The sequence below is a fragment of the Danio aesculapii genome, chromosome 9 (assembly GCF_903798145.1).
Source record: "Danio aesculapii chromosome 9, fDanAes4.1, whole genome shotgun sequence".
Taxonomy (NCBI): Eukaryota; Metazoa; Chordata; class Actinopteri; order Cypriniformes; family Danionidae; genus Danio; species Danio aesculapii.
In genome coordinates this window covers 34,784,606-34,797,800 of record NC_079443.1, presented here as the reverse complement: position 1 = coordinate 34,797,800, position 13,195 = coordinate 34,784,606, and the positions used below count along the sequence as shown (strand labels likewise).

Sequence of the window (13,195 nt, the reverse complement as noted above, 5' to 3'; positions counted from 1 at the left end):
TCATTCTTGACAACCACCCCATTCACTTCAAACAGTGATCCGATTTAAAACAACAATTGCAATTGGGATAAATGACTTTTCAATAAGCATTCAGGCTTTAGGAATTCCAAACCTGCATACTGATGGTAACAATTCAAATGCTGAGTGAAGGGGATGTGTATCATCTTTAAAAATCGCAATTGATGTTTTTTCCATAAAGGAATCAAATAGAATCTGCAGTGAATGTTGTTTGTGATCAGTTATCTTATTTGCCTGATTGATCATTTGCGAAAATTTCTTCTTAAGTGTTGTGTTACCAAACCATAAAAAATATGATATGTGAGAACACTTTCTATTTGCCATGTTCATGAAGTTATAAATGTAAATGTCTTAATACAAACTTTGAAACCAGAGATGCAGAATGTACATATCCTTGTAAAATGGCTTTAATGTGATTTGTAAATGTGTTTTTTTGCACTGCAGCTTTTTTGAAAGTTAACTATAGCCTTGAAATTAAATTCATTTGGACAACTTCCAAACCGTCAGCAGATTTCAGTAAAATGTAAAAATTCACCATTTTACCTCACAGTAACCATAATTTCTAAAGGCATTACCTAGGCTCACTGATGTTTAGATCAAAAGGGATTAGATGGGATGATAGAGGCTATGATATTAGCTAAAATAGGACATTTGTTTGTAAACATGATGAGTGAGATAGATTGCTTCAGCAAAAATTAATACAGGCCATGACCATGTTTATGCATCAAGTCAATTGATTATCAAGTAGATATTTTATGCTTAAGTAGATATTGATTATTGTGAAAGGCTGAATTGCTAAATGCTGTTTTGCTTTTATGTTTTTTACTTGTTTTGCTCACAAAAGGTATGGTAACCAAATGACTTCAAATCAAGATCCAAGGTTTAGCCGGAAAAACTGTCAACAGATTATTTTGTTAACAGTAAATTAACAACAAATTTAAATGTTCAATGAATAATGCCTCCTGGTTTAAAACCATTGTTTAATGCAATCATTATTTTCTACACAAGTAAATTATCATTCGGTATTGTCTGTGTGACACTGAACAAATGCAGTATTACCCCTCACATATATGACCATCACCAAAACCAACTGTAATCAGATTACAATAAACTTCTAAAATATACTGGACCCTCCTAACACAGGTATGAGATGGATTTAACGGCAAGTGTAAACTGTACTAGTGTGTAATCAATGAGATTCAAGCATCGCTCACCTTCCAGTAGTCTGACTGTAAACTATAGTATCTCTGGTATGCAGATAATGCTACAAAGAGAAAACAAAAGAAATTGATGATTAGGAATTGGTCACATTTTTAAAAGACAATATTTAGTCAGAACTCACCTTTAGGATAATCTTCCAGTAAAAGGTTGAAGTGACCTAACTGGCAAAACACCTCTGGCTCCACTTTCCCTTCAGCTTTTAAAATATAGACGTCATAGCAGCGAACAGCCTGTGAAGAGAAGAGCTATTATTTTAAAAAAAAGAAAGCACAAAAAAAAAAAATAGGAAGAACACATATTTCAATCACCTTTAGCCATAGCCATTTACCATAAAATACACTGACACTGCACATTGAGATCTTCTAATGTTTATTTAACAGAGAATATATATATACTTATATCACAGCAGAAACCAAGCTTTATGAAAGATTGCATAGTTTAATGTCTGCATTATATGTTGTCTAATTAAACAATATGCCTATACATATAATACATACATACACATACACACACACACACACACACACACTCACTCACTCACTCACTCAACAATAGGTTTTCAATTTTGAATAAGCCCACTCAGGTGTTTCCGGTGAACTGTCATGCCACTATAGACTCATTTTATAAAAACCAAAGATCAATGATCCTGCCTAACTGAGATCCAATCTTGTTGTTACGTCATGATGTATAGAATACTGTTTCTGGGTCCAAGTCACTACTCATTTGAATTAAGAAAATATTAGTTTATGATCACACAATAAAGTGAATGTTATACAAGTTCATGGTGTACGCAACAGTCTCTGGACTTGCTGCATCACAGATTTGTACAGAATTGTATCACTTTCTGGCCATCGGATATTTTATTTATATATATATATATATATATATATATATATATATATATATATATATATATATATATATATATATATATATATATATATATATATATATATATAGCGATCGTGATTTTCGAGGGTATTACATCGCTTTGTAAACGTTTAATATTACCATTTGTTGAGTCTCCCCATACGGGCTGATTTAGTGCTTAGACTCAGAAGCCGCTTTGCGCGATATCACACTTAACAAGCGGATATAAAGTGGGTGTCCAATTAAATTCCATGGTTCTATGCCATGTCTTTAAATGATTGTATCACAATAAATGTTTGTAATTTATTGTATTGTTTCATTGTTATGAAATTTATTTTACTATAGTATTTTCAATGAAGTTTCTGCGCTTACTTGCTGCTACTGATGGCACTTGAGTTTAAACTGCATTTCATCTCATTTTACATTTAAACAGCTAAAGGAATTAAGGAATGCTTTAATATATTTAACAAACTATATTTTAATTAAATTACATTATCAATGCTTTCAAATGAACCTTATGAAATTAAAAATAGTCACATCCAACTTTAACTGGACGTTTATTGGTGGCAGAATAACACTTTCAGTGGTATAGTACATTCCGATTTATAAGACACTTAAAGAGACTCTTTTTGTACATTCTTTTTTTTTTATAAATGATGCTTTTTTTTTTACTTTGTTCATTAAAGAATGAAAATGATTTTATGGTTTCCACTAAGGCTGCAACTAAGAATTATTTTAATAATCAATAAATTAATCTGTTGATTATTTTTAGATTAATCCATTAATCGGATTAAAAAAAAAACAAGAAAGGCCAACCCTTTATTTAAAAAAGCTCATCCCTGAGCTGTTATAATGGCCACGCGTTTGCTTCATTCATAAAAGCAGAAAACGCAGGATTCAGCACGTAAATTCACCAGTTACTCCCAAAATGCATGCAAGTAAGTGGCTGGTGAACTTAGAGAAGAATATATTCAATTTTATAGTTACTTTCACTGTGTGTATCTGATATGAATAATACACATCGGCAAATTATATTTGAATGGATTGTTAGACGTCCATAGACTTTCTTGTGTGTTTTGCAAACTCTAAATATTTTGTTTTACTAGTATACTTGTGTGTATTTACAGGTCTAAAACATAAAATAAGCATTAGGTGGTTAAAAACACTGCATAATTGTGATATGACACGTCTTTCTCTGGCTCAGCACCAGCCAACATGCCAAAGCTCAGTTAGAAATTTTTAGTCGCCGCTAAGGGTAAACGTGCTGACGCGAACTTGTCATGCTTGTCAAGCTAGATAAAGAGTAAATACTAGCGCCAGGGTCTTTACGTTCCTCACTTCAAAACAGAACAAAAGTAGGATTCTTAGTGATTTACCCTACTGTTGAACTCCCTTCTTTCTCATCCCTGTCTATGAGATGACGAACTCTGCATCAGTGCGCGAGAGAGACCGTGTTCACTCCGCGCTCAACTAAAGTGTTTTATTTTTTATTTTTTCAGCAACTGTTTTGATAATCAATTTTTATAGATTTAATCGATTCATTGTTGCAGCCCTAGTTTCCACAAAAAAATAAGCAGCAGTAATAAACAGTTTTCAACATACATGTTTCATAAGCACTGTAGGATCATGTGATCATACAGCTGCTAAAAAAAATTATTACAGAATTAAAGAGTTTGCTTGCTCCTTGCTGTTATACTTTAAAGCTCTGATACTCCTACAAGATCACTGAACTCGAACAGAACTGAAGGTCACAGAAAAGGTTAAATACAGTGGTTACTTTCTGACAAATAACTTACAACAGTGATGTTTGCTCTGTACTCTGAAAGAAATGTCTACAGATTTTGGAAAATCTCACTCAAAACACACACACAAGCTAAACCTCAGCAGTAACTAATAAACACTTTATGGTGGCACGGCAAATGCACACTTAGTGCTGCCATAACAAATGATCATTGTGTTCAGCAAGCTCAGTCATGAAGAGAACTGTTAATTTAAATAAACACTAAATGTAAAATATCAAACACTTTCTTTTTAGATAAATGCAGCATAATAAACTACAAAATTTTGCTGCCATTACAGTCACTGCTAAACACATTAATACATGTTCTGCTGAAACTAAAAGTTAGCTATTTTTTAACTGCTGTGCTCACTTTTAAAAAGGTGCTGGCCATATCTGGGACAGCAAACGATTTGACAGACATAGCTAGTTTGCGGGAAGAGTTGCTCAGTGGCAGAGAGACAGCAAGAGCTCTAAAACCGCACTGAGCCGAATGACATGATGTGTGCATCCATTTCTAAATGAATTCTTGTAAAAAAAAATAAAAAATAAAAATAAAAAAAAAACACAACAGCCTCAAAATGCCTGGCAGTTGGCAGAAAAGGCAATTAAACATTTCACATATCCATCTCCTGTGGGAAAAATGTATACTCTTCTAAAGAAAAATGTTAAACTTTCAATTGGTTACCATAAATATTTGTATTTTTCTATCATATGGTAAGTGGTTTCAAAATTCATTCATTTTCTTTTCGGCTAAGTCTCTTTATTAATCAAGGGTCGCCACAGCCGAATGAACCGCCAACTCATCCAGCATCTGTTTTACACAGCGGATACCCTTCTTATGTGTCTGCCTGATTTTATTAAAGGGCAAAATTGTTTTGCAAATAGTATACAAATATATTTATACATTTAAATACAAGAACTGTTGTGCTGTGAAGAAAATATAAAATTGTGTATGGAAAGCATCGTCAATGCACCGTGATGAATTGAACCAAATCGATGGCATGATAATCGTAACCGAACCGTGAGACCAGTGTAGGTTCACACCTCTATTGTACACAATATGCGTGAGTACTGGATAAAAGGCTGATTTTAACTATGGCTGAGGCTATTAACTAAGGGTTGTTCGTTGCCCGTCTTTTGCGTGTGCAAGTTCGCTATTTCCAACGGAGGCGCATGGCTTGTGCATGCATATTGGCAGTAGGCATGGGACATTAACAGTTTTCAAGGTATACCACGGTTTGCAAAAGTCAAGGTTTTATAACCACCCAAATTTCTGCTATACCATTTCTTAGGTATGGGTAAGATTTTTTCATTTACATTTTTGTTTGTTTTTAGGACAACAGTATCTCCAGCTGAAAAGATATCAAAGATGCCGTTTTAAATTGTAAAGAAATCTGTTTTTGAAACTAATGAAGACAGCAGAAGTCAATGATTCAACTTAATTATTTAGCCTGACATGTTGCCTGTACCAAAATATTATAAATGTTTCTCAAAATAAAATATATTGTGTTCAAAGGAGAGGGGGGGGTATTTTTATCCAAGGTTATCATATCGTGACTTCAAAATCGTATACCGGCCCATGCCTAATTTAGAGCAATGCACTTATGCTTTCCAGGCGCACCTAGTTGCAAGAATACCGCGAGTCACATGATAAGAACTGACCGGTCAACTTCATGTTTTGTGTGGTATATACACATTTCTACTCCAAAGAGTATAAAAAAATATATATAAAATTAAAATACTAAACAAATTTGTAATATGGTTGATCAAAAGTGCCTTTCTGACAGAGGATCAGCAGCCTTTGATTACATTTGTTCTCTTTTAAAAGGGAAATACTTAGCTAATATGTAGCTTAGATTTACATTTGTATTTTAGACAAACACGGTTTATTATTCTTATATTTACTGTTCTGTCATTTATTTTCAGTGTAAAATTATTGTTATTATTATGTTTAAATGCCAAAAACTTGTTTCACTTATTTTTAAGTCCAAATAGAAACGTACTATTGTTTGTTTTTTTATTATTTTGTGCTGTATCAATTGGTTACTGAGCAGCAATAAATAACACTTTAAAATTGTTCATGTGATTTTAAATTTTCTCAAGTTTTCATGTGATTTACTTAACTAGTAGTGATTTGAAATAAATGTATGTATAATAATCGTGATAACTGTGAAATTGTGATCATTCCTCAGACTATAATCAAACAACCAAAATCTACAATCGTTGCATCCCTACTTGTCGCCAATAAATATAGTAATTTATAACAAATAAGAATAATTGAATAATTCCAACCCAATAACCTCATTGGTTTACATATACCTCTCATTAAAGTAAAACAATACAAATACATTTTAAGTGCAGTCACTCTTACTCTCATCTTTTTCCCTTTCAATGCAGTTCTTTGATTCTGCAATACCCAAAATTATATACTGTTGTCCCCAAGTAGTATATGAAGCCCTGCTCAAACAGCTCTCACCAAATGTTCCTTCCAAATGCAGGGAAGGCCATGCAACCTAGCACAGAAAGCAAAGTCATTCCACTAACTTGCTCGTCTATTTGACAAACCCTATTTAAGTACTCCAATATGCACTGCTGAACAATATAAAAGTGCTTGTTAGCAATTTCAGAACTTGACTGTTGAGTTGAAACAGAAATAAAAACCTCAATAGCACCAAAATGACGTTCCTCGCATGCAGTTACAGCTGATTAGCATCATGCTAACCTGCTAACATGTAGCCACTGACGGATAAACGACTAGGACCTAAGCTTTAACATTACTAGCTCATCTCGAAACACTTCAATAGCTTAAAGACTGGGTTATAAACTACAAATAATTTAAATAATTCGCAAAACTGGCTCTCTTGAGTATGAACAGCTTGGCTAACTCAACTTATACACAGTGGGCTTATTTTCATAACCAACAGATGCACCTTCTGGTTCACTGTACACGTTAAAGCTATTAAGACTAATTTTCTCTATAATTAAGACAAATTCATTCAAACACACTTCGACTGTTTAACTCATATTCAAACCCATGCAAATAAATAAGTACACCACCCTTATTATGCCCAACTCTTTATTGCAAACCCTACTGACAATGGCACGATGTCACATCGGGCAAATGGCCTGTAGTGTTTCACCATCAAACCAATACACGCAATAATATAAACGGACAAAATGTAAAAAATGAATCCAACAATTCCTCGGATGGTGTGCAAAACAAACACTCCAAATTAAGAAGTAGGTCTTACTGCGATTTTAATGCGCAAGAGCTCGACAAAGCCAGCACCCAAACTAAAATAACAACCAGTTTAATAACCTTGTGATTACCAATATCGAAAACAATCACTGTAGAAAGCGACTACAGACTAATACAGACATGCATCATGTCTATATACAGCCCTTTTTATCTTAAAATCTCCATGCATTACAACTGAATAGAGCAGATTAGTGCAACGCATTTTAGTTTACGTTTATCGAGGATATAAACAATCGAGCAGTTTAGACTTGCTTTGTAATAAAGGTCGCTTTATGTATTTATATAACCGAATAAAAATGTGCAGAGATGTGCGATGTTTATATTTGCATTGATATAAACGATTAACGTTAATCAGTTGGGATCTGATATGTGTATAGCTGTTTGTGGGTATTATGCATGCATACGGTACAACTGATACATAAACTTTAAATGTATCGCTGGGCGATACTGGAGTATTTATAATACAGTTTATTTGTTGATAATTTCCATAAAATCTATAAACATCTTTTTACATCCTCCTAGCAGTGCATCATACGTTAAATGGAAAGCTACTTCCGACTGTGTATGGCTGTTGGTTATTAAAGTATACATTTACGCACTCATACACACACCCTTACGTGTTATTGCGTACGGCACGTTATCAGTCTAATGCCTTTTTTCTCAAGACATTTGCAGACTGATTTTGCTATCCCAATTTCCCCTATATGATTATCACAGTTGTGTGTCTATCTATCTCTAGACCCCCATCAGTGTCATACACTCATACCTTTAACAGCAAGGCCTTCGTTCTGGCGCCATCTTCATGAAGCCTCTGAAATCCAAACAGTGTGCTGCAAATAGAGGACAACACAGGCGGTTCCGTGTTAGTTTACCTGCGCCGCAATCATTTGCACCGCTTTGAACATGCAGGAAATGCTCGTAAAAATGCACGGAGGGTCGTCGTGGCAAGTAAACGGACTTTAACTGACCTGTCTATGCTGGCTAAGCGCTCCCTTTCTTGCGGCGTAAGCTTCGGAAAGTCCTCCTCGGTTTCTCTCGCTTTTCCCGCCGCCATTTTCTTTTCCTCATCACCACCACCAGCAGCAGCAGCGCGAGCTACAGCGGCCACCGACACTCCGCACGATTTCATAGACAAAAAACTCCAGTGAAAATATTTACGCACCGCAAGCAGAGCACCTCTTTTGTAGAGCTAAACGCCAAAAAAATGAACAGATGGGAAATGATTTCCTCGGAACACCCAATTTTTCACATTGTCCTCGACATAAATGAGTCGCGGGTAGCAGGTACACCAAAATGCATGTAGAACGAGCAATGCAGGGTTTAACGGTAAATTGTTATTTAGTAATATCTGAAACTTCCCCCTAGTCGCCAGCTCAAACTTGTTATAATTGTGTCACTCAAGCGAACCCACGCCGCCGTCGTTGCAACGCCTTCTCCTGTGGTTTTGACCAATCGCTGCTTTCGAAGGAGGCCACGTGATCGGCCTTGTCTTGGGATCCTTTTTTTCATATAAACTTTCAAGGGGGAGGGTAAATAACAAACCCCTCAACTTTACGCCGCATCTTCGTCAGCTGCGATTGGTTCACCTGCATTTATTGTGATTACGTAACACCAATATGAAACGTATTATTGGTTCGAGCGCCTGTCTGTTTAAAAACTCTGGGTTTTGAGGACGTGAGAAGAACGTTGCATATACTTAAACGATGAATAAATACAGTTTGTTGTATGAGTCAGTATCATTTTACAGTCCCTCACACCTTTGTTTAATACGGGGTAAATTTGATTATACCTTTCTTTCTTTTAGCTTGTGAGAAAGTACAGCAAAGTACTTAGTCGATGCCAGTTTTACATAAAAATAAATTCACTTAGTTATTTATATGTCAACTATACCGTAATATATTGCATTGTATTCCAGTCTAGTTAATGTAATGCCTAGTTTTAGATAATAATTACAATCTTATCACAAGTACACTCCTAAAAATAAAGGTACCAGGAAGAACCTAAAATGGGATTTCACAGTGAGGTCATAAACCTTTTTTGTTTCCCAATATTTATAGTATAGAATTTTGATATTAACAAGGTGCCGATAAAACTTTCCTCTTTCATAAATAGGTGCTTACTATAGATGCTTATTTATAAGCAGAATTTTTCTGCACATAAATCAGTAATATGGAACAACAAATGTATAACCTTTATAAATAAATCCTTATTTTATAGATTTTTATAGATTTATATATACAATAATGATATTATATTTGTAAGACAATTATTCAAAAGTAATAGACAACTTTTTTAATTATTGTGAATTTCTCAATTATTACAAGATCCAATTGCAATTCCTAATGGACTTGTTAAGCTCTTGTCCGGTAATTTATCCTCTGAAAAAAATATTTTACATAATAAGGCAAATATCAATGGTGTGAAAATTATAGACAATAAATATAACAAATGTTACATTAGAAAGGTATGCAGAACCACACTGTTGCCTAAATGCAAATCTTTTTGGAATTCCTTATTTGAGCACATTTAGTGGAAAAAAGTTTGGAACTTACCTAGTAAATACTGTCTCGCCAATAAAGTTAAAGAAGTGACAACTTGTATAGTGTTTAAAATGTTTAAAAGCAGTAAATGTAAAAATGTTGTACATAAATTATGCACAAGACATACAAGAGTAAAAAAAAAACAAACAAATGCTTTGCTTCTTAGACTTTACACACCTGAAACTTGTCTATAGCACTTATTCACTGTTGCTCTTATAGATGTGTAAATTGCTTCCTTGTCCTCATTTGTAAGTCGCTTTGGATAAAAGCGTCTGCTAAATGACTAAATGTAAATGTAAATGAGTAAAAAGAGAAAGTTGTTATTTAGTAATAAAAATACTGTAACATCCTATCTTCTATCATACACTTTTTTTTTTGCTTTCATTGTTTTTTTTTCTTTCTTTCTTTCTTCAGCATCCTGAAAGTTGTTTAGAATATGAAATATTTTGAAAATGATTAAAATTGTTATTTAATGCTATTATTCATATTTTAATTGTGTATACAACTATTATGGTGTTTAAAATGTTTGAAAGCAGTAAATGTAAAAACGCTGTACTTAAATTATGCACACAAAAAACACAGAGAGCTTTGAAAATCTCAAAGACCTGAGCTTCCCTCAGTAGTGGAGCATACACAGTAAAAAATGCTTTCTAATTCTGATGGTAGACAGTATTTTATATACTGAGATTACACCATTACACGCTAAGGACTTTGTGAAGTATTTAGTGAATACCCCATATACGCTAATTTGGAGTCGGTGAGCAATTATTGCACGTAAACTGCGCAGCATTTTACGTAAGAGCTTCCGCGGTTGCGAGCGTCGTAAACGCAGCCTCATAAAATGGCGGATCGCGGCGAAGGTAAATAAATTGGCTAACCAAACATTTGAATGAATATTCTCGATTGGCAGCGTGTTTGTTTTACCAGATTTATCATGTGCAACGAGATTCCGAGTGTTTACACCGTAGAAGAGCAGCATAGGTTTCGATTATTATGCCAGCAGCCATTCAGTCTATACAGACACAACGCAGCTAAATTCAACCAAACTGTTTCCATTCTCATTCGTGTCTTTCCATTCGCGTGCTGGTAAATGAATTGACTTATATTAATGCAAACAAATGAGTGTAATCACATCCTATTAATTTGAAATGCCAAAGGACGTGGACATTAATGGTTGAAAATCCGTATACTCATTGTTTACAAAGCCGTATCATGTTTTTGTCATGAGTGTACATAGTATTACAGTACTGGTTTATAACGACTGTCGTTAATGTTTTCATTTGTAGATGCAGAGAGTGAAGATGAATTGTATGAAGTGGTCAACATCACAGATTATGCCAGGAGGCATCAATGGTGGAGTCGAGTATTTGGGAACAGCACAGGTCCCATTGCAGAAAAATACTCTGTGGCTTCACAGATCATGATGGGTGGAGTGTCAGGATGGTTAGTGTTCATGTGCATGCTTTAATTTCTTATAAAAACCTCAATATTCCTGGTTGTTCTAAATTAAAATGATTTTTAAAATAATGTCCTTCTCTAGGTGTGCTGGATATCTCTTTCAGAGAGTTGGAAAGCTTGTGGCTACAGCTGTTGGAGGGGGATTTCTTTTGTTACAAGTATGGGTTCTTAAAATTAAGTTATGCTTTGAATGTGTTATGCTTCAATGACATTCAATTTGTTGATAAAATCTATTTTCTTATTTCAGATTGCCAATCATAGTGGCTATGTGCAGGTGGACTGGAGGAAAGTGGAAAAGGATGTCAATAAGGCTAAAAAGCATTTGAAGAAAAATGCCAAAAAAGCTGCTCCTGAGCTCAATTCCTTTATAGAAGATGTGGGTATACTTTTATATGCTTGTCATAATTTCATATACCATCTATTAAATGTTTTGCTCTTCCATACCTGTATGACACATTTTGTATCAATATTTAGTATATGCGCATAAAATATATAATATATGCTTAGCCTTCATTTTTGTTCTACAGTCTACAGAGTTTGTGAAGAGGAATATTGTTATCTCGGGAGGATTTGTTGGAGGATTTCTACTGGGCCTGGCATCCTAATTGAAACCTGGATCTACTGTATTGCCTCTGATATGAGTACAGAAATATTGTCCCTTATCTTGGTATCGCAGCACTGAAACATGTTGTTTGTTCAGAAGCAGTCAGTGCAATGGACATTTACTGAACTTTTTTTAACATGTTCCTCTAAAATGTTATACTATAGCTTAAACATCCTGCAGGAGAGAGATATATTGTGCCAATAACTTTATAGAAAATTGTGGCTATTATGTTGTTCATTTTATTTTACTTAATTAGTGGTAATGTATTTGTTACATGTACAACTACTGAAGTGTTTCATATTGTATTTTGCTTTTGACAGTACATCATTTGAGGTAGATGTATCATTTCCTTAATATATTGTCAAAATGCATGAATTATTTTGAAGTAAAGATAAAAATGATATTATGAAAATAATAAAAAGTATGTCTTTCTGGTCATGTATATACTATTTGTACTTTTTGGTACATAACCTTCCCTGCCCCCTCAAAATGATTTTCCTTCACTTTTGGTCACATGGAATACCTTTAGAACGGGGCTATCAGGGAGTGTCTCGTTTTTGCCCTACTTTTGTCTTCCATCATTTTGTTAGCCATGCCTATCCTCCAAGGAACGGTTCCCAAAGTTGTTGTTTTTTTGTTTTTTTTTTAATATTTTTTTTTCTCATTTCAGAATCGTTTCGTTTGGAAATGAAAAAAAAGACAATCTTAACATCTGTTTCATGGTGACTTTAAGTGACCATTTATGTTGTGTTTATATGAATCTGGGTGTTCTACAGTGTTGCAAAGAACAACAACTTCAAAAAGTAACAAAAAAACATAAATGTATCTCTATGCATGTTATTAAATGCCATTACCCTGCAGATTTTTACAGTGGTACAGTTGTGTAAAACAGGCATAAACTGAAAGAAATATGACAAAAAGTCCAAATGTTTTTGTTTAACTTGTTTTAATAAGTTAATCAGCTTTCAAATAATTTTATACTAAGTTATACAAATGTAATATTTTTAGTCGGTTTGATGTTATTTGAGATGATTAGAAATGTTCAATTCAATTCACCTTTATTTGTATAGCGCTTATACAATGTAGATTGTGTCAAAGCAGCTTCACATAAAAGGTAACAGTAAATAGGAACAGTGTAGTTCAGTTTGTAGTGTAGTGTAAATGTTAACTAAACAAAGAGTGTAGCAGTATAGATCATATAAATATAAAGTTTTTAAGAGTGTAGCAGTATAGATCATTAAAGTAACACCACAACTTGACTTAATTGAAAAGAACAGGTCTTGTTTTAATTATTATTTGATGAATTATTGATATCTGATTGCTTATTAGTTATCTTTATTCTGATATGTTATACTTTTAGAATTATGCCGAAAAGTGGTATCACAGTCTGACTTTGTTGAGAAGTTTGTGTTATTTTAAGCATTGGTTTTAAATAGTTTAATTGT

The 13,195-nt window shown here is 33.9% G+C and overlaps 2 protein-coding genes across 3 annotated transcripts in view; one reads left to right on the top strand and one right to left on the bottom strand.

Annotated features, from left to right (window-relative positions):
- kdm6a (lysine (K)-specific demethylase 6A) overlaps positions 1-8,571 on the bottom strand; it is a 73,416-nt gene extending 64,845 nt beyond the window's left edge. Inside the window, exons 1-4 of one of the 2 annotated variants that reach the window (XM_056465561.1) lie at positions 8,117-8,571; positions 7,915-7,978; positions 1,361-1,469; positions 1,233-1,282 (exon numbers count right to left, since the gene is read on the bottom strand). In XM_056465561.1, coding sequence (XP_056321536.1) covers positions 1,233-1,282; positions 1,361-1,469; positions 7,915-7,978; positions 8,117-8,277 — 384 coding nt within the window. In that variant the 5' untranslated portion in view covers positions 8,278-8,571. The remainder of the gene's footprint in view (positions 1-1,232; positions 1,283-1,360; positions 1,470-7,914; positions 7,979-8,116) is intronic. The other variant, XM_056465563.1, reaches the window with a different exon arrangement.
- Positions 8,572-10,483: 1,912 nt separating this feature from the next.
- fundc1 (FUN14 domain containing 1) lies at positions 10,484-12,194 on the top strand. Its single transcript, XM_056464928.1, has 5 exons — positions 10,484-10,548; positions 10,975-11,131; positions 11,229-11,304; positions 11,394-11,522; positions 11,674-12,194. Exons 1-5 carry the CDS (start codon positions 10,530-10,532, stop codon positions 11,749-11,751), a joined length of 459 nt encoding a protein of 152 aa, XP_056320903.1. The 5' UTR covers positions 10,484-10,529; the 3' UTR covers positions 11,752-12,194.
- The last annotated feature ends 1,001 nt before the right edge of the window (positions 12,195-13,195 follow it).

Coding starts and splice junctions, on each gene's coding strand:
- fundc1 (XM_056464928.1), top strand. Junction 11,305..11,393: donor GGGGATTTCTTTTGTTACAA/GTATGGGTTCTT, acceptor TTCTTATTTCAG/ATTGCCAATCATAGTGGCTA. Junction 11,523..11,673: donor TCAATTCCTTTATAGAAGAT/GTGGGTATACTT, acceptor TTTGTTCTACAG/TCTACAGAGTTTGTGAAGAG.